At 37.3% G+C, this 22,616-nt stretch overlaps 1 protein-coding gene across 4 annotated transcripts in view; it reads left to right on the top strand.

Annotated features, from left to right (window-relative positions):
- The window catches only part of WAC (WW domain containing adaptor with coiled-coil), a 63,537-nt gene that overhangs the window by 834 nt on the left and 40,087 nt on the right, over window positions 1-22,616 (top strand). For all 4 annotated transcript variants that reach the window (XM_056338050.1, XM_056338048.1, XM_056338051.1 and 1 more), the window contains exons 2-3: window positions 85-121; window positions 1,545-1,740. In XM_056338050.1, coding sequence (XP_056194025.1) covers window positions 85-121; window positions 1,545-1,740 — 233 coding nt within the window. The remainder of the gene's footprint in view (window positions 1-84; window positions 122-1,544; window positions 1,741-22,616) is intronic.

Consider the following 22,616-nt stretch of genomic DNA (forward strand, 5'->3'; position numbering starts at 1 on the left):
CCCTCCGCCATGTTTGGGCCCCCTTCCCCGGCGGCCGGTAACGGTTGTTCGCTAACGTCTCTCTTTCTCTCGCTTTCTCTTTAGCTGTCACGACCGCAGGGGGGACTCGCAGCCCTACCAGGTACCTCAAGCGCCGGCCGCTAGGCCCAGGAGGAGGAGCAGGGGAGGAGAAGGGGGGGGGAGCTACTCCAGCGGAGGCTTCGGCCGCCGCCGCAGGCCGCGGGGCAACAGACGCCTCGGTCCCGTCCCTCGGCGCCGTTTCGGGCCCGGGGGAACCGGGGGGGGGGCGGGGGGCGGCGGCCGCGCGCGGAGAGAACGGTGCTCCGGCGCTCCTGTGAGGCCTACGAAGCTGGGGCGAGGAGGAGAGGCCTAGTGCGACCCGACTAGGGCTTGGGCCTACGAGTCGGGGAGGGTACGGTACGAGGGGCGGGAGAGCGAGCCGGGGTGACTTGCAGTGGAGTGGAGATCCAGGGGGAGGTGAGTTTCTCCCTTTTAAAAACAAAAGGCATCTTGTTCTTCCCCCACCCCCCTCCCCAAGTCCTTTCTTCTCCCCAAAACTGCTGCTGTGGACTGTAACCTGAGCAGGGCATGGGTTTATACCCTGAATAACAGGGGTTGCCAGTAAAGCTTAATTTCTGCAGTTGCCAGCTGCTAGGCATGTTCAGAAACCATCAAATCCTTAAGCTGCTGACAATAACCTCAGTTTCTGTAAGGTGGATCCTCTATTCCTTTGCTATGTCTACTGAAAAAAAAAACCCAACCAAACGGTTCTCAGTGTGTGAATCTGGGGAATGCCATATATTGTGGTATTGCTCTCCTTAGGGCACAGAACTGAAGTGTTTTATTACATTTTTGTGTATTTGTATCACTGTGAAGTGTAATCTGACAGTCCAAGGCAGCTGTCAGTGACAGTTCATGTAAATGTAAACACTTGCCACTCGGAAGCTGGCACTGCAAAAATCAAGCAGATTAAAGTGAGGTGGAACATGTAATTTTTGGTAAATACTTGAAAATTAATCATAAAATTACATGTTTGGGGCTCCCAGAATTCTAGAGGTTTTTATTACAACTGTTACCAGGTTGCTAGCACTGAACAAGCGTTGCAGAAGTTCAAGGTAATGGTGAAACCTAGTGGCCTTGACTACATTATGAAGGACTGATTCAGTGTAACTTTATGTTCTTAATACTAAATGGAGACTTGTGCTTCTCCCAAAATTTCAGAAGTACTGTGGCCCATTTACTGCTGAAAGGCTGTAGTCCACCAGTGAAAAGATAGAGGAACTAGGATTTTCTTAACAGCAAGTGTTATGTTGGATGTAATAGTGGGAGACAATGATTTGAGTTCTAATTACAGAACTTGTTGCTTTAATGTAGGTAATTAAAATCAGAAAGACTAATGCAGATTTTTTTAAACAGGAAATGAAAATTAATTAACTTTAAAAGGTGTTTTGGAAAGAGATGTAAAATTTAGAAATAAGATTTCAACATCAGTTCTGTAACTTCACATCTAATGTAAATGCCTATTCTCTTGTGATCTATTACAGGCTCTTAAGTACTCATCCAAGAGCCACCCTGGTGGCGGTGATCACCGTCATGACAAGATGCGAGACACCACAGATCCTTCGCCACCAAATAAAATGTTGCGGCGCTCTGATAGCCCTGAAAACAAATATGGTGACAACACAGGGCACAGTAAAGCAAAAAGTGTGCATACTCACAGAGTTAGAGAGAGGGATGGTGGTGAGTTATCTTTAATTAACCTTTATTTAAACAATTACTAATTTCTTATAAATTTAGCCATTATCAGTAAGGTGATGAGAGTGTTACACTAAATGTGCCTTGTAACGTGCTTGGAAGACTGCAGTGAAACCAAAGTGCAAGTTTCATTGGAAGCAATAATTTAGGCATTGCAACACCTATTAATTTTCTTATTTTTACAGGTACAGTCATTTTTCTTATAAACACAGAAATTACACTTATTTTTCTTTTTTTTAAAACTAGTGTTTCTTTTAATCTAGACATACTGCAACATTTTATAACACAAGATAGTCTGGATTTTTTTAACAATAAATATTAGCTGGTTTAGAGACTTTTTTTTTTTAAATAACTTTGTGTATCGTAGTGCTATACTGTGTAGTTATATATTTCGTAGACTAAACCCCATAAGAAATGAAAAAAGCTGCTTTGTATTTAGCTCCTGTGTAGAACAATGATAATCAAAGGTAGCACTTGCTAGAGCCTTTCTTGGCAGGAACTTCGAGAAGAATGTTCAGTCAAGTCAGCCTCCTGTGTTTTGCAGGGTATTATAGACAGTAATATATATAAAATATCCCCAGTATTTTTTAACTGATCTTATTTTCTATCCCCGCTTCCTAGAAAAAGGAAAGGCTTGGGTTTTCTATTTAATAAAAAGTGGTAACAGTTGCAGTTTAGAAAATTCCAGTTACTGCCTGAATTTGGAAGTGTGTTTTCTGTTTTATAAGTACTGTATTTGGTCTTCGTATCAAGTTATAAAGTGAAGTATTTAAGTGGAGAACTTGGAGCTTTAAATCAGTGCTGCTTTGTTCTATATAACGTTAACAGTTTGTGATGTACAGACATATTTATTGCTGCACTATTTTTACTTGTTACAGTAGTTAAAGAAAATATCTGTAAGTAGCTTTTAGGAAATACTAGTTAAACAACACAAATGTGTTTATGGTACCTGAGTGGTCTTAAAATTCCATTGTTTTTTTTTATCCTTCTTTGGATTAATACAGAGGCTGTATAGACCACTGATAATATCATATAATTGTGTAGGTATAATATAAAAATGTGCATCTTTTGTTAGCACACTGATCTTCATTCTATCTGATTGTACTTGAAAGTACAGTAATCTAAGAATTAAATACATGTGCAAGGCCGGTAAGCTGGTATTCTGTGCTACTTTTCAGGACACAGAGGTGTCCTCTTACTTCCTGTTCACCTGTCCAAAGATAACTCATCTTACACACTCTTGCAATTCTGTTCTGTTCTGCTACAATCAGTAATTCTTTCTGCTTCAGTGGAGCTACATGTAGTGGAGTTATGCATATATGAAAACATCTGGAGGATGAGGCTCTATATAGGGAGCGTATTTGTTTATTTGTGTGTTGGAATTGTTTTTAAGGTAGGAAAGACATTCTGGAGTTCTCCCTGGTCCATCTGGATTTAGTAGTTGGAGAATGACCTGAAGCATGGATGTATACAGTAACAATGAAAGAAAATGAATTATTTGTAGTTTTGTAAGTGGAAGGAACATTATCCTACTGTACCTTTCCTTCCCCAGGCTGTTAACACAGTGGGAAATTTCATTTACTGTGATCTGAAAGCAGTCCTTTGCGCATCACATGTTAATAGACTGGGAGAAGGAGTAGTCTTCAACAGTCGAAGAGAAGTTAGTAATTTTAAAAGATGAACACTTGTACTGTTCAATGGAAATAAGTGATTTATTTTTTTTGTGGTGTTAATAAGATTCGTTTGGCCCCAGTTTCAGCTTTTTTAAATGTATTCAAAACAACCAAAGTTACATTAAATCTTGTGTATTGTATGTAGTAAACCAAAGCTGAGCATGTGTAGCAGAAGGATATTAACTTTGTCTTTGATTTACTGAATCTTTCTGTCAGTGCGAATTGAAGGTAGGTGTTGAGTGAAATGCTGTGGTATTATGAATATTTGCATATTGCTAATATGCAGAAGACATAATTAACGATTTACTATGTTCTCTGTTGAATTACACTGAGGTACTGTTAGTGATACAGTATTCCCTTAGTTTTGCAATTACAGACATAAAGTTGAAAAAATAAAACACCCCACATTTAAAAAAAAAAAAAAAAGCTAAAACTTTTCGTTGAAGTCCTAATATGACTAAAGAGTATCAGTTGGCTTTCATGCTACTGTCATTTTCTGGTTTGTTTTCTTTTCTTTTTACTTTCTCCTGAGGAGGGAAAAAAGGTTAGGGGGGTGGTGGTGGTTTGTTGTTTTTTTTTTTATTGTAATTGCTGTGCATTTCATTATTTTAAAATCAGTGGTGCTTGATTTGGAATTACTACAAAGGTGTTATTGCCTTCCTATGATCTGGCTGAACTTGAAACAAACCTCATTGAAAAATCTCCAGTATTTATTTCCCCAAACTACATTAAAATCCCAAACAATCTTTTTCTGTCATCCCCTAGGAAACTAAACAGAACAAAAATGTGGAGAATGGCTACTGAATGTAAAGCCAAATTAACCTAATCTCTCCCTTTCAAGACAGTGTTTAAAAAGTAACTCCTATATATGTCTTAATGATTTTTGTTAGGAAGTGTAACAGGAAGATTCACTGATATAGCATGCTGGTACTTAGAACTCATTTAATCATGACTGGTTCGCTTTTGTGGTAAAGACAACTGGCTAAAAAGATTTAAGTGTACATATATGAAATGTAAGAGCTATAATTAGTGTGATTGAAAATAACTCAAAAATGGTCGAATCTTCCCCTGTGAATACCTTTGGTACCTGTATAAAGGTATTTGTTGTTACAGCTTATTTTTGTAATACTTGTGGCAGAATCTTTTGTGTGTATAGGGCTGTAATCCATGGTAAGAAATTCAATTAAGGTTTTAAAATGTGTGTTATGGGTAAGCCCTCCATACTGATACAGTGCAAACAAAGCTTTTTTCAAAGTTGCTTACTGAATGGGTTCTGTGGAAAGAGACTGCATACAGAGGCGATCGTTTCTCTGGAGAGGGATTTCCAAGTTTACCTTGGACTAAACAAGGTAGAGTACTTGCAAGTTTTTGTCATGTCCCTGTTTTCCAAAGAGTACTTATATATCCAGCATATATAAAAACTGCAGTAAGTTTGTTCTTACATGCACAAGGACCTGAAAGCATGCGAGTGTTGAAAACATAATGAACAGCTACCCCCCTCAGTGCATCTCTTATTTATAAGTCAGGTGCTATAAGCAGGCGTGGAGTTTGAAGAGATTAGGGGGTCTTATGAGACTACCTCAAGTGTGAAGTTCCTTAACAGTAACAAATCAGGACTTAAAGGTAGCATTGTTTACGGGGACTAGAACTATGAAGGACCTTGTGGATGTCGAAAAGTGTTTCCACTAAAGAAAAAAGGGAAGTACAAAGATTTGAGGGTTCTTGTGCTTGAGAATGGACAAACTGGGAGCATAGATCGTCCTTGTAGGCCTTTTTAAGTGCATAAATGAGGTGATACTGGTGTATAGGAAAGAAAACAAAGAGGTCAGATTGGTAGGGTAGCTTTGGGAATGTCATAAGGGAGGTATATGTATTATTTGGGATTAAAAATTGCAAAATTCAACCCTAGGTAAAAAGGAAAAGGATGTTTCTACTTGAATGTATGGAGCAGAAGGACCTACTAAAATACATAGTAGAACTTTGTGCAAAAATAGTTCAGTTAGGCCATCTGTACTCAGTTGTTTCTTACTGAGTGTTATGCTACGTTTATGTTTAAGAGACTGAAAATATGTTTGCTTCATGCCATGATCTTACTGAATTGTTTAAAATAACATGGGAAAGCATTACTGTACATAGCATTAAATCTTTTTCTGGGTTGTGTGCTATGTAGGCTATTTTCATGAATTTTGACTAGAACTTGCGCTATTTACATTCCAAAATATAGCTGAACTTTTGTGAATGTTTCTTTTGCACATTTTTTTTTAATTGGCAATTAATACTGTCAATGACCACTGTTATTGACTAATACATTTCTAAGATTCAAAATCCTGCTACTATTAGAGACTGAATGGAATATTTTAAATCGTGAGTTCCTAGTTTTATTGAAGTAGTGGTGGGAGCTTGTCATGGAGTGTTGGTTTGCTTTCTTTCCAGTGGTTCCTGACAGAGTTAAGAGTTGTTATAGTAAAGGGACAGCTAATAGGTGGAAACAGAGAGCTAGCATTTCTTTCCTGTCTTAATAACCCTCACAGTACAGGACAAGAGGCTAACTGCTGGTTAAATTAGCGTGATCATTGACCAGCAGTCAGAAATAAATAGGGCGTTAGGGCAGGTACAAGAGAGTGGAAGCTGCCTGGGCAATGTGCATTGGAAAGAGGAAATTGCAGGGTAGATGGTAAGAAGGAAGTCAGAGAGTAATGAAGATAGCGAAGGGTTGAAGAAGCTGGAATAGGTTCTGTTTAGTTAGTACTAACTGCTGTTAATGTTAAAGCAATTATTAATTACTATGAAAACTGTTTCTTCATTGTAACTGTATGGTCAAAGCTGGGATGAGAGAAATCTGTGATCACAAATGGGAGTAGGTTGAACACTGCTCCCAACGTCCAAGTGTAAAAGGGGATTCACTCCCCTGTTCCATGGATGTTGCCCGTTTGGATTGCTCTAAAGGAGGTAGGTTTTGGTGGTGGGTTTTTTTGGTGTTTTTTTTTTTTGTTTTGTTTTTAAGATAAATACGGTTGCTTCCAGGACTGTTCACATCTTAGAAGCTTTTCTCTGGATTAGGAAAAAAAAGATGGAAAAATTAGATTTCTGTGGTTTCCTGATTTTGATAGAAGCTGCCTTTCAAGTTTCACTATTATTGGTATCTTCAGTTGGGATTGGGGAATTAATTTGTTTGCTCCAAAAGTTTGAAAGTTTTAGATAGAAAGTGACTTTACATTTGGCAGTGTTTCTGAAGTGAATTTTTTTCTGGATCAGTTGTATGACCATTATTTTCATGTTTTTTTATTTGGTTACTCTGCTGTGAGGATCTAATAGGGAAGAAGTTGGAAAGTATGTGATCATGGAATTGCAGTAAAGGATAAATGAATATAACCTACCTGTGTACTTTTTGAATTTTAAGGTTTAGAATATTAATGTTCCAAATTGCTTTTGAAAAGGAGCTGCAAAGCTTGCTTTTAAAAAGCACAGGGTGGAAGATAACACACACACACACACACCCCCAACACCCCCGATTTTACTAATTTATTGATATTAGGAAAGAATTGTCATTAATATGATGGTATTAAATGCTAAGTCTTTATGCGTTTAGGTGGGTAGTCTCCTTTCGTGTTTCTTTTCATTCTTTTAATGAAGTTCAGGTAGCTGGTGTAGGTTGTGAGAGCAAAGATGTAGTAATGGGAGACTTTACCTGAAATGGAAGCTGCAGCAAACGGCAATAAGCAATGCCGTTCATTCATAACCTATTGCAGCACACGCTTCCCAAAGTCCATTGCTTTGGGACTCTGACATTAGGAAGCTCCCATTTCACTTACTATTCTTGCTTTCTTCTATTTGCTAGTATATAAAATACAGATCTGTAAATAGGTCCTCTGAAGGTTTCCCTTTATGATTGATCTGTTTAAGGAAATAATGGATCTTCAAGTGTTTTAAGAACTCATAAACTTTGTGATTTTAAGTGTGGTATGTTCAAGTCAGTCTAGTAGCTAGACCTGGTAAGCTTTTGTAGGTAAGCTTATTTTATGTTTTGGAAAAGGGAAAATACTGGCTATATACAAGATTTGTTAAATTTACTAATCTTTAGTACATAGCTAATCAATCATAAGGGAATGATTTTTACTTAGCATCATGCTTTCTTAATATATGGTTCTAGCCTCTGACTTTGCAGAAATGTAATATACAGCTTATTACACTTGTACTTTTGGGTTGTTTTTATGAAGGTGAAAAGAAGCAATGGAAACTTAAGTTTCTGATGAGCCTGCTGCTAGGCCATAGTAAGGATCGCAATTTGTAAATTATGTATGGTTTTTTTTTTACTGGGGCTACTCTGTGTTCTCTAATGTCCCCAATTAAAGTTAGTTCCTTAACCATTATTTGGGACATGGCTGCTTTCTAAGGAGAGAAATACTGTTTATTGAGAGCTTACATTTGTTTTTGCTGCTGTTTCTGCCTATTCTATATAAAGAGTTACAGAGGCTATTGAGTAAGCCAAGTGTCATTAAAACTGAAGAACTTGGAAGAGAAAGCTCTGCCTCTGTTTTGGCTGAGGGAGGAGGTGATGCTGTAATAACTTTGTTAATGGCGCCCAACTTGCAGTGTTAACTACATCTGTTTATGAAGTCAGGCTTTTATACAATTTCTTAGGCGCTTCCAGGGAAAAACCTGTCAATGTACAGAGAAACTGTTCCTTGTATAGTTCTTCAGCAAGGAAAAATACTGTACCAGCAATGAAAGGCAGTTCTCGACACTGATGCTTCTAGGCTTATGCTTTGTCAGTAGTTTGTTGTAGTGTAAAAATGAATCCTTTCTGGACTTAAATGTAGAGCTTGAAAAGAGAGAAACATTTCTTAATATTGAGTAAGATTTTTATCCTGTTAATGTTTTCTATTGAATTATGAAGGGATCACAAAACTTTGTTGTACTTGACTGCAGTTCCCTGCTGTAACTTCAGTGTTAGAAGATTGTTTCCTTTCTTGAAGACCTTTAACAGACTTCCTACCTTTTAACAATAAAACTACCCTAGAAGAAGCATATAATTTCACTAGGTTCCTCTATCCCAATAATACTTTGCTAGTAGTAAAAGAATGCTGTTTAGTTCTGGGCTGCTTTTGCTTGTTTTAAACATTTTGTGCAGGTTTGCTTTTTTACCAAAGCAGTGTGGCTTTCCATTTGGAAGCACTAGCCTGATTGTACAGGGAATTCAGGTCTAGATTTTGACGTGAACCTGTATCCCTTCAGTACTTTTGCCTATTAAAGAAATACTAACCAGAGCAATTGTGTTTTACCAAATTTTGCGGAGTATTTTATCCCTTCTCTGAAATCAGGGATTTCTGCCTGCAGTTGTACGCATAGAAGGTAATCTTAGAATTATACCATGGATTAAAACTTTATTTATTGAAATTTTTGTTGGAAGTGTTGCTTTGTGAGACAGCATTTTGAAATTCATTCATTTTGCAGTAAGTGGAAAATCTATGGTAATAAATATGTAGGGAACAAAGTTGCATCAATTTCTGAAGCTTCGAAAATAAACTGCTGATCCTGTAAATTTTAAACTCTTCCTAAATAATTCAAAGACATCTCTTGAATCTGATATTCATCTATTTTTCTGCTATGGGAAGTTTTTTCTCAGACATTCAACAGCCAAAAAACCTCAAACCACAAACAGTGAAATAGCCTGGAGTTCTCCTGCATATATTTTTGCATCCCTCCTTTTCCTCTTGGGCAGTGTTTAATTTTTTTCCCTACTTTCAAGCTTGTGAAGCAAGGTGCGTGTTTTAAGGCACAAATTACACTTGCCTACTGACTGGAAGTAAGACTCCTGGAGCAATATTGAAGAATAATGTCCAGTTGGAATGTCTGTCATCCAAGTTACTGGAAAGGGGGATAAATTTTTGGGTAGATGGCTGACAAGAGACCTCACTATTCAGTCTATCAGCGGGTTGAAAGATGTGTGGTAAGCTTTTTGGGGCCTTGACTTATGTTTCCACAGGCAGTGATTGTTATACTGTGTTTTAAATGAATGGAAAACAAGAGGCTTGAAGAGCTTTGATTAGGCCCCATAGTACTTTGGGATAAGCATTCTGTTCCTTACTGTGACTACTGTAATGGGAAAAGTTGCAAAGGGGACACTAGGTCAAAGTTTAATGCCGTGATTTTTTTCTGCCCCAATTTTAAAACATAACTTATTTTGTTTCTACAGCAGAGGTAAGATAAAAATGTTAATACCTTACTTTTGTCACTGCTCAAAAAAAGAGATATAATGAGGTATTAAAAGTGCCTTATGACAAAGGTGAGGCAGTCAGAAATAGGAAGAATTATTTTCAAGAGCTAAATTCCTAGTGTCTGAGGGCTGCGGGAATCTTCAGGGGGTCTTTTTTTCTGTCTAGACTTTTGTTACAGATTTTCTGATACTTGACAACTAACTTCTCTGACCTGCTAGCTTGGGTAGCTGTGAAACAGATGATTCTTAGCCACTGAATAAAGTATTTTGAGATCTTTAGCTAAGAAAACGTTGTTTACATTGTATGCTTTATAGATCAAAATCTGGTAACTGATAGAGCCCAAAAATACAAAATTTATGATCATCAAGTGAAGTGAAGGTTTTTTTTCCCCCCTAAATGTGCATAAATTTGCTCTTGGACCTAAGTAATAACATTTTTTGTCTACAAGGAAGAAATTGTAGGATCATTCATATACTGTCAGTAACTTGAGACTGAATGGCAAATAATAAAAACTGTTTGCTGCTCTAGAGCTAGCTAAGCTATGCAAAAGTGAAAATGCTGATTAATCTAGAGGAAGATGTAGAAGTGGTCCACTTTGTAAAAAGTTACAGGAAAGAATGTGAGGCTTCACAGAAAGTAGATACTGTACAGAGCAATGATTCTTAAGACAGATGTGAAACTCATCACAATTAAGAGCATGAATATTGACTGCAGTGTTAGCCAAAAAGGATATATGATCAGAGGAATATCAAGTAGGACTAGAGAGATTGTCTCTTAGTGCTAATGTGACAGCTACTGGAGCATGGTCTCTGTTTTGATTCTCATAGTTCAGAAAGTATGCAAAACTGCAGATTTTCCAAGAAGGGCAAGAAAATGACTGCAATTGAAACTTGTGCATTAGAAGGAGAGACCTGAAGAGCTGTTGGTGTAGTTACTAACAAAACAGTAAGGGTTTATGTTCATTAATAATTACAGGGAAAATAAATGGTATACTGGCAAGTTCTTGAATGTAGCAAAAAAAGGGGCAAGATGCAGTTAGCGTAATGTAAATATTTAAAAAATATAAACTTTTGTGTTGTTACTATTGGAGTGACTTACTGTGATGATTTTTGCAGGGGTAAAAGTTTTGAAACTGGATGACTTAAAGAAAGCTTTCTAAGAATTGTTTCATGCAGAAAGTTGAACTAGTTGATCAAAGACCCACTGATAGATAAAACAGTAATGTGAATATTTCTAGTTTAAATGTTGCAGATTAGTGGACTTCAAATTGAAAGGAATTAAAAATTGTTAATTAACTTTGTAAGTAGCATTCCTCTGATAGCTTTCCTGCCCCAAGTGGTTGATCTTGGCTTATGGTATGTGAGGATTAAGAACCTGCAAATGTGTTTCATATTGCATTGTAGGATTTCTGGTCATTGAGAATATGTTGTTTTGAGTGCTGTTGTGGGGTAAGGTGGAACTATGATGGGGATCTGTTGGCAGCAGAATTCAGTATTTGCAGGTGCTGGCTGCACTGGTACAATTTTAAGTTTTGTGTGCTTTATCAGTGCATACTTTTTTTTAGGAGCAGCTATCCTAAAATTGCTTTTTAGGATTGAGTATAATCTAGATGATCTGTTCTCTGAAATTTCTTGCCATCTAAATTGTTAAAAATTCATCTGCAGTTCAGTACAATTTATACCAGACAGTATGTAGAGTGTATTTCTTCAAAGATGATTACATGCTTCCACTTTCATGCAGGCTTTTGATGTTTTTCACTGATGTGTATGTTTACCAGATTGGATTTAATTTGTTGGCTGTAACTACACAGCTTCATCTAGTTGGACAGTATCGTGAGTATCTTGAAATTGCTTTGCTGTTTTAGATTTGCAGAATGTGCCTATGACAGAATGTAAATTTCTCCTTAAATGTTTTCTTTGCCAGAAGAACTTGTTACAGAAAAGTTGACATGCTTGTCTCACATGCTTTTTAGAGTGAAGGCCTTTCCCTTCCCCCCTCACCACCTTGCAGCATACGTTTGATTTCAGTTAAATCTGTGAATGTGACAGTTGGAGAGTAATTGATAGCTTCTGTGGATAAAGATTGCTGTTTTGGATGGAGAAATGCTATAGTCCTTAAACTCGCTGTGTGTAGATCATGTTTATGCAGGGTAATGTGAAAATAGATAATAATGAAGCTAAAATTCTCTTCCCCCTCCCCCAAAAGTACGGGGTTACATTTAGAAGCTGGTTTAAGTTTATCAAATTCTATTGTTCCAGTTTCCACGTCTTGTCATCTTATTCACTACAGTTGAGGTTTTAGTTTGTGTACAGAGAATTAAAACATTTAGAATCTATTTTCTTCTGAATTCTGATACTTTTAATTCTGATTAAGTTTTGATTCTGATTTAAGTTTTCACTTAAGAGAAATCACTAATGTGTCTTGCAGAACTTCTTGAAGAGCTGTGCTATAGGCAGAAAGAACTTGTAACATTTATTAAATAAAGCTTTCCTTTAAATAGCCAATAGTCTGTGCCAGGACAGCTTGCAGATATATAAGATAATAAAGTCAAGCTACACAATGAATTAACTGTATGAAAATGTAATGAGGTGGTTTTTTTTCTTGCCTCCATATAAAGTGTGCTGACCTGTCTGGGTATTTTTCTTGTAATTCATTGTGACCGTAAAGGAAGCAGGGAGACTAATTGGACATAGGTTGAGCACTTCACAGTGACATCTGGTTCCTTGCTATCCATTTTTCTGATTCCCGTCCTTAGCTTTGGCTTTGTCTGTGGAGGTGAGAAACAGTCTTAGAGACTAAGATGGCTACAGGATGAGATGAGAAGCAGGATAAACTAGGTTACTTCTGCTTATATAAAGATTAGACTAGTTTTATTTAAATCTTAAGTAAGCCAATATTGAATGGAAATCAGTCACAGATCTTTCTTGCAGTAATTTTACTAACATTTTGAATAAGAACAATAATGATAACGGTTGAACTAGTACAGCTTCTTACTGGGGAGAAAATATAAAGGAATTTTAAAGAAATTTGTAAAATCACATTTTCCTATTTTTTAAATACTTGTTTCTAAAAATGCAGGAAAAGCTGTAAGTTATGAAAACATTGTGTCATTTTTTGTGTTTATATATTTGGTTAGAAAATATGAACTGGTCAAACACACACGGCTAATACCTTCTCTGGTTTAGGAGGCAGTGGTTGAAGGCATATGATTTTGTGGCTCAGGAAATTCCAACTATAAAATCAGGGGGGGGGGTTGTTTTTTGTGGTTTGAGGTGTTTTGTTTGTTTTGTGGCATTTTTTTTTGGTGGGTCCTGTTCATTTGAAAACATCAAATTCCTTCTTACCTTTTTCTTACTTTTAGAGAGTTAAGGTAGCTACTCAAACATGAAAATGGCTCATCTGTGCCTTCTCGTGGGCAGCTGATTAAAGCCCCAAATGCTGCCCTGTTTATGTGGGGAAGAATAGAGCTTGGAGGCACAGCTCCTTTTAGGTCTGTATAGGGCTGGGCTAAAAGAACAGAAATCCCCACCTAGTGGGTCTGAAAGGGGAATGATGTTGAATCACTTTGATAAATTAAGAGGAAGAAAATGTATTTGACTGTGTTATCTTTGTGGTTTTTAACCCCAGATACTACAAATCTTGAGTTTACTGCTACTTGCTATTTTCCCTTGAAGAGTGTACTTCAGAACTGGCACTGTCATTAGTAACTCCTTACAGTTTTGTCTGAGAAGCTGCCTACCAGAGAAAAGCTTGTGGAAAGATGAACTGTGAACATGCACATTAATCTATGCAGAAACAAAATACAATCAGCTCATTAAAAGTGTGTGTTAAAATATACTTTTTTTTTAGTAAAAACTTGAATAATTTCTGGCTTGTTCTAGCGAAATGAGAGCTTCAGATTTATTCTGTAACTGTACCTAAAGATTTGAGAAGATTTGAGTGATTTTGGTTTTGACAGTAGTGCTCTTTAATCTGCTTATTCCAGGAATCTGAAGATCAGCCTCTTTGTTAAAAGAAAACGTGATTTGAAAAAATATCCATAGTAATGGACATGCTGCTATTAGACTTTTCTAGATTCAAACTAAGTTACTGTGTTAAATTACCGGTATTGATACTTACAGAAAAGACCTCAGCATAATTAAACTTTTTAAAAAAACCCCTCTTGTCTGTTTTTCAAACCTGTTACATCTGTTGCTGTAGGAATTTTGGTATCCCTAGCAAAATTATTTTTTAAAAAACTTATTTTTTTGGAAGAGAACCGTTCTGTATTTCACCATATCATAGAAATCTGCTGTATTTAGGCATGTCAGGCTTTCTGAAAATATTTTTTAGAAGCAATATTTACAGCTCCATCCCAGTTGTACAGATTAGTTCCTTTCCCTTGGTTTCCTAGATTTCTTAAATATTACGCTGTTTTATATGCTCCAAAGCAACAGACCTCCTCAGTGCTTTCCTAGGGTAGATGTGTTACTGAGTTTGTTAGTAACAAAGTTATTAATACTTATCAGTAACAAAAACAGGGACAGGAAGTTATGATCTGTCCTGCTAGTCTGATTTATTGCAATTCAAACATACCTATTCACTCCCAAATGTGGAAAAAAACAAAGAATACTTTTTTTGTTAAGGTGTATAATTACAAATAATGCACATCTACGCATAAACTTTCTGTACAAATCAGGTGATGTGCTTTACCTTTTTTTTTCCTGCTGTGTTTATTTCACATAATTACGTTTTTCTGTATGATGGTGTGTTCACATCAGGTGTCCCCCTTGAGTAACATCATTGGGAGTTCAGACCTCTTCTAGTCAAGTAGTTTGTTCAGACACCTGCTGCTGACAGGTTAGCATGGGCTTAATTTCAAAACCACTCATTGCTTTTGAAAGAATACTGTTTCTACTTCATTTAATATGAGAAATAATATGATCCTCTTCAAGTAGTGTAAAGTGTACCTCTTTTACTGGCAGAACACTGCCTAATGATTGCTAATAGTATTTTGTATTGCCTTTTGGGGAATGTTTACTAGGGAAATAAAGTAAGACAGACACTTGGGCAACCAGATAATCACAAAATAGATTTTCTGTTTGTAAACGTAACTTTAGCTTTTGTGAGAGGCATATTTTCCTCTCGTAAGGAAATTCAAGGCAAGACCAGTTGAATTTTAAGCATATATTTAAGAATTATTTAATGCGAAGCGGGAAGAATTGTCTTGTCACCTACTGTGCTTCAGATACTTGAAAACCCTATTGCACAGTACCTTTTTTAAGCAGAGCTAAACATCCAGCCTGAAATTAAGGCTGTAAATCTGTCATATTAAAACCACAACACCATATATATTAATTCTTAGGTTGATCCTTGCTTTCCACCTCCCCTCCCACCCTGAGCCCTGGGCCAGCATTCATTTTTTTTAATGAAGAACTTCTGTGCAGCAGAAATGGATTTGACTTAGTTTTTTCAGCATGTTATTAACATCTCCTCTTCTCAAAAACAGTTCCCAGTTGAAAATTAAATAAGCATAAAATTAAAATCCTTATACTTGTTGCATATCTATACTGTAATAAATACACATGTGGCATGGCACGTCCTGAACTGAGAGAGTAGTTTGTCCAAGCCTAATCATTTCACAAATTATCACGTAACATTTTATTGAGCAATTGCTGAATTTAAAAATATTTTCAATTCAGTATTTTCAAGTTAGCTTGCTCATTTGTAATGAGTTACTAAAAATGTCATTAATATGGCCCTAGAATTAGAAGCAAAGTTCTCTTCAACTGGCAAATATTAATAGCACTTAAGCAGTGATCTTGTATTGAAGTGGAGTTTGGTTCTTGTCAGATAAGGTTATTAAGTAACTGAAGGACAAAGAAGGCTTTCTTGTGTTAGTCTGCAAAATTAGAATAGAACTGAATGAGACAAAATTCTGCATGCCTTTGGAGGGTAGTCAAATTTGATGTATCTTGAGATATGAATTTGAGATATCTGGTTTACAGTTAGTATTCTAAAGACACATTTAAGAAGGGAGATACACAATATCTTTTTTTGTTCTTATCTTTTTTTTAACATGGCTAGGCATTGATTCTGTCACAGCTTTTTTATTAAGGATATTAAATGTGATAGTTACATCTGTGACTAACATTTTACAGGATTGCAGTAGTGTTTTGGAATAGAGACTCCTTTTTTAATCTTTCTACATTTTTCTAATCTTTCTACTCTACAAATTTGTAGAGTTGCTGACTCTAAATGGTGCACGCTTAATTGAGATTAAGGAAATTAAGATGGGGTTAAGTTTGCAAGCAGTTGTCACTGCATAACAATACTTACGTTCAGAAAAAGTTGCAACTTCATCATCCTTATTTTAAACTGAGTAATGGAAACTTTCATGCAAGTTAGTTTGTAAGTAATATTGCATTTGTAGAATCTTCTGCTTAAATTTTTTTGTCCCCAGTAAACTGTCCCCCAAACATTTAAAAGAAAATTGAAAGTTGCCAAACAACATGGCCTCATTCTTGCTTAATCTTACTTTTGCTTAGAGGATTTTGCCAGAGAATTTAAGTTGTCATACCATGCTCAATTGATTGCATCTTCTGAGAGGGAGTACTAATTTGGTGCTGGTGATACATAGGAAAATGTCTCAGAGCTGTGTTCTGGCCCTTGCCTTTTTTTTCCTTCTTCATAAGCAGAAATTATTTTGTACGACCCCTGGCCATACAAACTTCTGTCAGTGATGACCAGTTTATGGTGTATCAAGTCTTTCATAGTATTACTGTGCTATTTGCAGTCTTAAAACATCGGAATACCCAGTTTTTAGAAAGTGTCTGCACTTTGAGTGATTTCCATCTTGCATCACTGAGGTGTATATTGTTAAACACCACTGTTTCCTCCAGTCTATTTATTTTATGTTCTTTGGGAAGCTCCTTGGATAAAATGTAAAAACTGTGACTGAGGCGCACACATGCCCACCACACCCCACACCCCAAATGTTAAGGGATTTCTTTATGCAGCTTTAGTAATCGTTAAGCCTAATTTTCAGAAAGCATTTGAGCATGTGCCTATTGATAATAATGTAACAATACCCCAGATTACTAAAATATTTTTCAGAAATGTGTTGTTAACTACTTTTTCCTCTCAAAACTCAAGGAAAAGAAAAACTTTCTAAAAGTTTGTAAAATGGGAATTATCTACTGACATTTAATGTGCATCAGTGATTGCAGAAATAGATATTCAGGGGATCAGACAGAAGTGAAATTTTTATTTTTTGTGATGTGTGCTGAATATACTTCTACACACACTTTTCTATTAAAGTGAACAGTTTGTCTTTGTGGTAACTGCTTATTATCAGGTGCTTAGATACAAAGTTAGTTTCTACTTAAGATCCAGTTTAAAACCTTAATATACTTTATTTGACATAACCTGAAATGCTGTTCATACCATTCTTGCTGTATTTATGTACTGGAGTTGTTATTTTTTAATAAGAGATCAGACCAATCTGAGGCATGAACCAGTGGCAGTCAGTCTTCTGTTTACTCAGGGGTGATGAGGATTGTGAAGTATTGTTGCCTGAGGTAGAATAATGCATCACTGCGGTGCTGTGAGACTTCCATTACCAAACTTGAATCTCTTAGTACTGCATTTACAGCATGTTCATGGGAGGGCTGGCTGTTCATTTGGGTTCCATGGTGCTGGGGAGGGTTTGAAGGAGGAAATTCAGTCTGTTGCCCATGTGCTGTGTTAATGCATGCTGGAGTAAATGTCCTTACTAGTTCCTGGTAAGGATTCTGGCTGTCAGTTTAATACTTCTCATTTTGTGTGTCATAATGATTAGAGAGCCCCTTTCTGTATGAAGCTCTTCTTTGAGGACAGAAGAACCTCTCTTGTGTACTCTTACACTGTATTAGAGATGTAAATTTTTCTCTGAGCTACAGTCAAGAATGAAAACGTAGTTAAGCTATGAAGTGACTATGACTGTGCAGTTGATTGCTCTCGAATCAAGTAGGTGCCTTAGAGATGTTAAACAGTGTTGAGGATGTTGCTAGCTTTGCGTTAATTTTATTAGGGGACCTGAACCCAAAGTGAGGAAATAGCAAATGTAAATCTGAAGAATTTGTTGTCCACTTAGAGTTCTTAATTTCACATAAATTCAACTTGTAGATTTCCATTTGTTTAAAAGTAACCTTAGTAACTTTTGGGCCTTACTAGAAATGTTTAGGAGCTGGTTGGGACTTGCCTTTATTTAGGAGAAAGAGGCAAATTCATTCAAATTATGCTGCTTACTGCTCTTCAGAAATAAAGAACACAAGTTTTTACAGGTGATGGTAAAATTTTGTGCAGTCATCTGCTTATTTTTGTTTTAATAGTTGAGGTATTAAGGAAACTGCTGATATACTGGGGTTTTTTTGAAGAAGAAAGTGGGTAGGGATTTGTCTAGAGTGTGGTGGCAATGCATGTTGCATCCCTTAGGCTTTTTTGAAGGATGTGACTTGGGACATTAGAGTATTGAATCTTCCAGAAATTCATTGGATTCAGTGGACCTTGTTCAGTGAACCTGATTGTTTGCTGAGTTATGCGTAAGTTGAAAAGTGATTTGTCGCTGCTGCTGGGAGGTTGGCGGAGGGGAGGAAGACAATAACCCCAAAATTTCTTACCTATTTTGCTGTAGCTGTAACAAGGAAAGGAGCAAACTAGAAAGGGATACTTGGGCAAAAATAAGTTTATATCTGTTCTACCAGTAAGGACAACCCAAGCTGTTAACATCTATTTAGACTGAAGTACAACCCTAGGAAAACAGTCTGTCTGTTAGCTGCTGGAGTAGTAAATCACTGAGTTGTTAGAACTCAGGAGTTTGAATTTAATTTGAGCTGTTTTATTACTGCCTTTTGCTTTCCTTTTTGATGAGCAGATAACTGGTTTTCTTTGCAGAGCAGTTTGTACAGTTTGCCCTAAGATTAAACTTCAGTTTCTAAAATAAATTGAAAAGAACTAATTAAAAATAAAAATGTAAGCAGAAGACAACAAAATAGCAAACTACTGTTATGTTATGGAATGTGTAAGATAAAATGTGAAGCTAATCTTCATTTCAAGAATCGGTAATGTCTTGCTTTGAGTATTTCGTTAGTAAAACAATATGAGACCTTGACTTTCATTGGTTTACTGTTCCTAGCTTTTCCTTCTTCTGGTGTTATCTTCTTACTACCAATTTTGAAGAAAAGTTCTGTTATGAAGAAAACTGTATGCTTACAGTATAATTTTTTATCTGTTATTGGTCTTTTGTCCCACTCCATGTATATAGGACTCTTGTTGTGCTTATACTAATATTTTGGACTAATTTCTGTGAAATTTTGCATGAATGGTAACTTGGAGAAAAAAATGAAAACTTTTCTTTACATTGAGAAGATTATCCCATGAATCAAACATTACAGAACACAGATGTTGCTGTTCCAGATAGGCAGTATGGTAGGAGAGGAGGACAGGGGAGGAAATGGGGCTTTGCAAACATTTTTGCTGCTGGTGACTGGTATAAAACATATTTTTGGGGGGCATAATGAGTATGTAATTGGGTAGTTGGGCAGTACAGTGATCAGGCTAGATATTCTTTCTTTTGGCAGAGCACTGTGTGTTCAACTTGGTATGTTATGAATTTCTGGAAAATGTTACTGTGCAGTTGGTGTATTCTCTGAGGTGTTGCTCTACTAGAAAAATTGCAAGTTTTTATGCTTTCAGTTGCCTGTGGAAGACAGCCGTATTTTATTTCAGTACAGCAGGCCACATGAAAATGCAGTGAAGAAAAATTATGTTTTGTCATATTACTTTTACGTGTGGCAAATAAAAATGACCATGATAGGATGTTCAGTTACTGCTGAGACGTTGGGTATCATGTCCTGTATTGTGTCCTTTCTTTCCTTCCCATATGCAGAACTTTATATTCTGCACAAAGATTTGCACTGAAGTTACAGATGTCAGTTGAAATACACTTCAGACATTTTAGTTTAGGCTTATCCTAGTTAGATTTCCATAATTTTCGCTTTTAAAACAAGTCTTAATTAGCTATCCCCATAAAATACCACTACCATAAACTAAATCGCTGATAAATTTTCTCTGTTAAGAAATAATTAGTGTCTGTCAGTTGAGCAGTATTTGTTCTGTTGAGGAAGATGAGGTTCTAATACTGTCTCTAGCTTAATGAATTTGATTGCATATTAGCTAAGAGTTGGAACATGGAGGCATAGAACAGTATGTATGGTGTTGAAACAAGTGGAATGAACTTCCTTGCTTTGCTGCTTCTCTCATTGTTTCTTTCCATACCCCTGGTTTCTGGGCACCGAAGGCAGTCCTACAGCCCTTCTTGAATCCCTGTTCCCTCTGGAGGGAGCGAAGGGGTAGACTGCCTTTGAGTTCCAGTTACAGCACTCTTTATTGCTAGGGAGAATTTTTTATGTTTCCTGCCCAGCTGGTGAGCATTTCTAAACTTCCCTTTATATTATCTGACACTTTATATTACGGACAAAAGGAAAGTTAGGATATTAACGAGGTATTTATCTGACTGAAAAGGAATCAGAAATGCTCTTATCTATGTTGGGCTGTATAAAGTTAACTATTGTATAGTGCAGTACTGTAGTGCTGCAACTACTGTAATTTTACTGTTTGTGCCTCGGTAGAGTCTTGTGTGTGAGTGGAGGTTGTGTGAACTTGTTTACTGTCTAATTTCACAGTGTACATTTGTTTAAAGATATCCCCCCCCCCCCCCCCCCGTTTACTGATCTGGATGTTTATGATACTGTATAACGTTATGAGTAAAAAAGAGTTATAATTAGTCTGACACTTGGATGCCAGAGGATAGTGTGAAATGTACAGTGATGTATTTGACTCTAATGTATGTTAGCTGGTTACAAATGGATGCTGTAGGTGCTAGTAAGGAAAGAGTTTCTGCTTGTTCTTGAAAGACAGCAGTGGATAAGGGAGGGAGATCATTTGCTTTATTAGAGCAGTCTGATCCTTAGCTAACTCAGAATTCCAACTTAATTTCACAGAATTGAAGTGGTGTTAACGGAGACATTAATTAAATGTGATAATTACTAGAGAAAGCTGACTATGCTATAAAATGGAATATTCTTATTTCACTCTGTTACGTTTGTTTTCCAAGTCCAGAGTAGTGTTGAACCCTTGTTGCAGTTCAAACTGCCTTGGATTCAGCAGTTGGGATCTGGAAACCACTTACAAAAACGTTAAATTGAGTCTTGGTGTGGCAGAATCTCAAATCTGTAGTAGGCATTAAGTCACTGCCTGGTTTTTGAATAGGTTCCCAGAACCAATTGCTTTTTGTGCTTCTGGCAGATTTTAATGCATTAGTGAGGAAGATGTGATTTTTGTTTGAAAAACTTGAAGATAGTTATGATAATTTAACCTTCGCTCTGACCTGTCCTGTGACCTGTTCATCACTAGAGATAGTGTTATTGAAGACTTGCTCATATGGTTGCACCACTAGAGTTTTATGTAACTGCAGTGCTGGTGCCCTTCTTGGCCATCTTCCAGTTAGGAATAGCTGTTTCCAGATTTAACTGCTTCCAAAATAATGATTAAGCTGAGGAAAGTCACAGTGATGGTGCAGTAAACTTTTCCATGGGAAGTTCTGTAACTGAACTGGAGGATTTATAACAACAGTGTGAATTTCCCTGTGGTGCATCAAAGATGTGTATTTATAATTGCTAACTCTGAAGGTATGCTAATAAGCATTTTAAAAACAAGTCTTTTTTCCCTCTTTCTTGAAGAAAGTGGGACTAGTGAGGAAAGTCTAACCATAAGAGGAAGGCTGAGAAGTGCTGTAAGGGAACGTTTTGAGGGACAGCAGCGTGCTGTCTACCTTATCACTCCTGTTTCTAGGCTGTGGTTTAATCCTAGTGATCCTGTTCTCGTGATGTACTTCGCCAGGCAGGCAACTGGAAGACACAGAGCTGGTGCGAGTCACAGCCACCTTCAAATGGCTCAGGAGTTAGGCTTTGCTAATGGTGAAAGCTAGTGTACGAGTAAGGGGAACCCCACTTCTTTTAGAGGTAGACCTCCACTTGTGAATTGCTCTCTATGGCCTTTTAAAGATCATTAGCAACTTTACCTGGCAACCTGAGCTGGCAGTGCTTGCTTGTCTGGGTTGTCGGAATGTCTAGGGGACTGCTATGCTAATATGTACTTTTTTACACTGAGGCAGCAAGATTTTAGTTGTGGTTGATTTGGTGATACAGTTTTGGTGGTTGCGTATGGTCTTTAAGACCTTAACTTGTGTGAAGTGCATAAAACTCTTGTTCTCCCAAGTATCATCTGCTTTGGTCTTGGAAGCTTCCCAACAGCAAAAATCAGTTTGTTGGCCCTTTTGTATGCTTGTTCCTTGAAGTTTGGGTACTGATCCAAACGTAAAGCAGTATTATGCATAAAATAAAATGGAGGTATGGGAGTGAACCTACACCTGTAATTAGGCTGTGTAATTGTCCTAGACACCATTGGGTACGTATTTATGTTTGGCCCTTGTAAAAGCCCCCGTAGCTTGTCCTGGCAACCCGAGGCAATCAGTATTGCTGGAGTAGCCATGATCCATTTTTATGCAGCTGAGGCCGGCCCAGGTAGGGCAGGATCCCAGACTCGAGGTGAACCCACGGGTGTACAGCCGGGAGTTCTGCTAGAGGGGCCGCAGCTCAGTGCAGAGAGGCCCAGGGGCTCTGTATGAAGAAGGGGCCGCATGGGCGTTTCTGCTATCGGGGCCAGCTGTAGGTGGGTGTGACTGCTGCAGCAGCTCTGATACCCGAGGTGTTCTGTGGCTCAGTACTGGGCCTGGGAACCAGGGCAGCCAGGGAACAGTGTGAAATGGTGGGGGGATGCTGCTGAGCTGTTAGACCACGTGGGGCTGAAAGTCTGTGCAGTGAGTTTGAGGGCATTGTTTATAGATTGGACAGAACTGGCTTTAAAGGTTTTTGTTGATTTAATGCGTACA

The sequence above is a fragment of the Falco biarmicus genome, chromosome 4, assembly GCF_023638135.1.
Source record: "Falco biarmicus isolate bFalBia1 chromosome 4, bFalBia1.pri, whole genome shotgun sequence".
Classification (NCBI taxonomy): domain Eukaryota; kingdom Metazoa; phylum Chordata; class Aves; order Falconiformes; family Falconidae; genus Falco; species Falco biarmicus.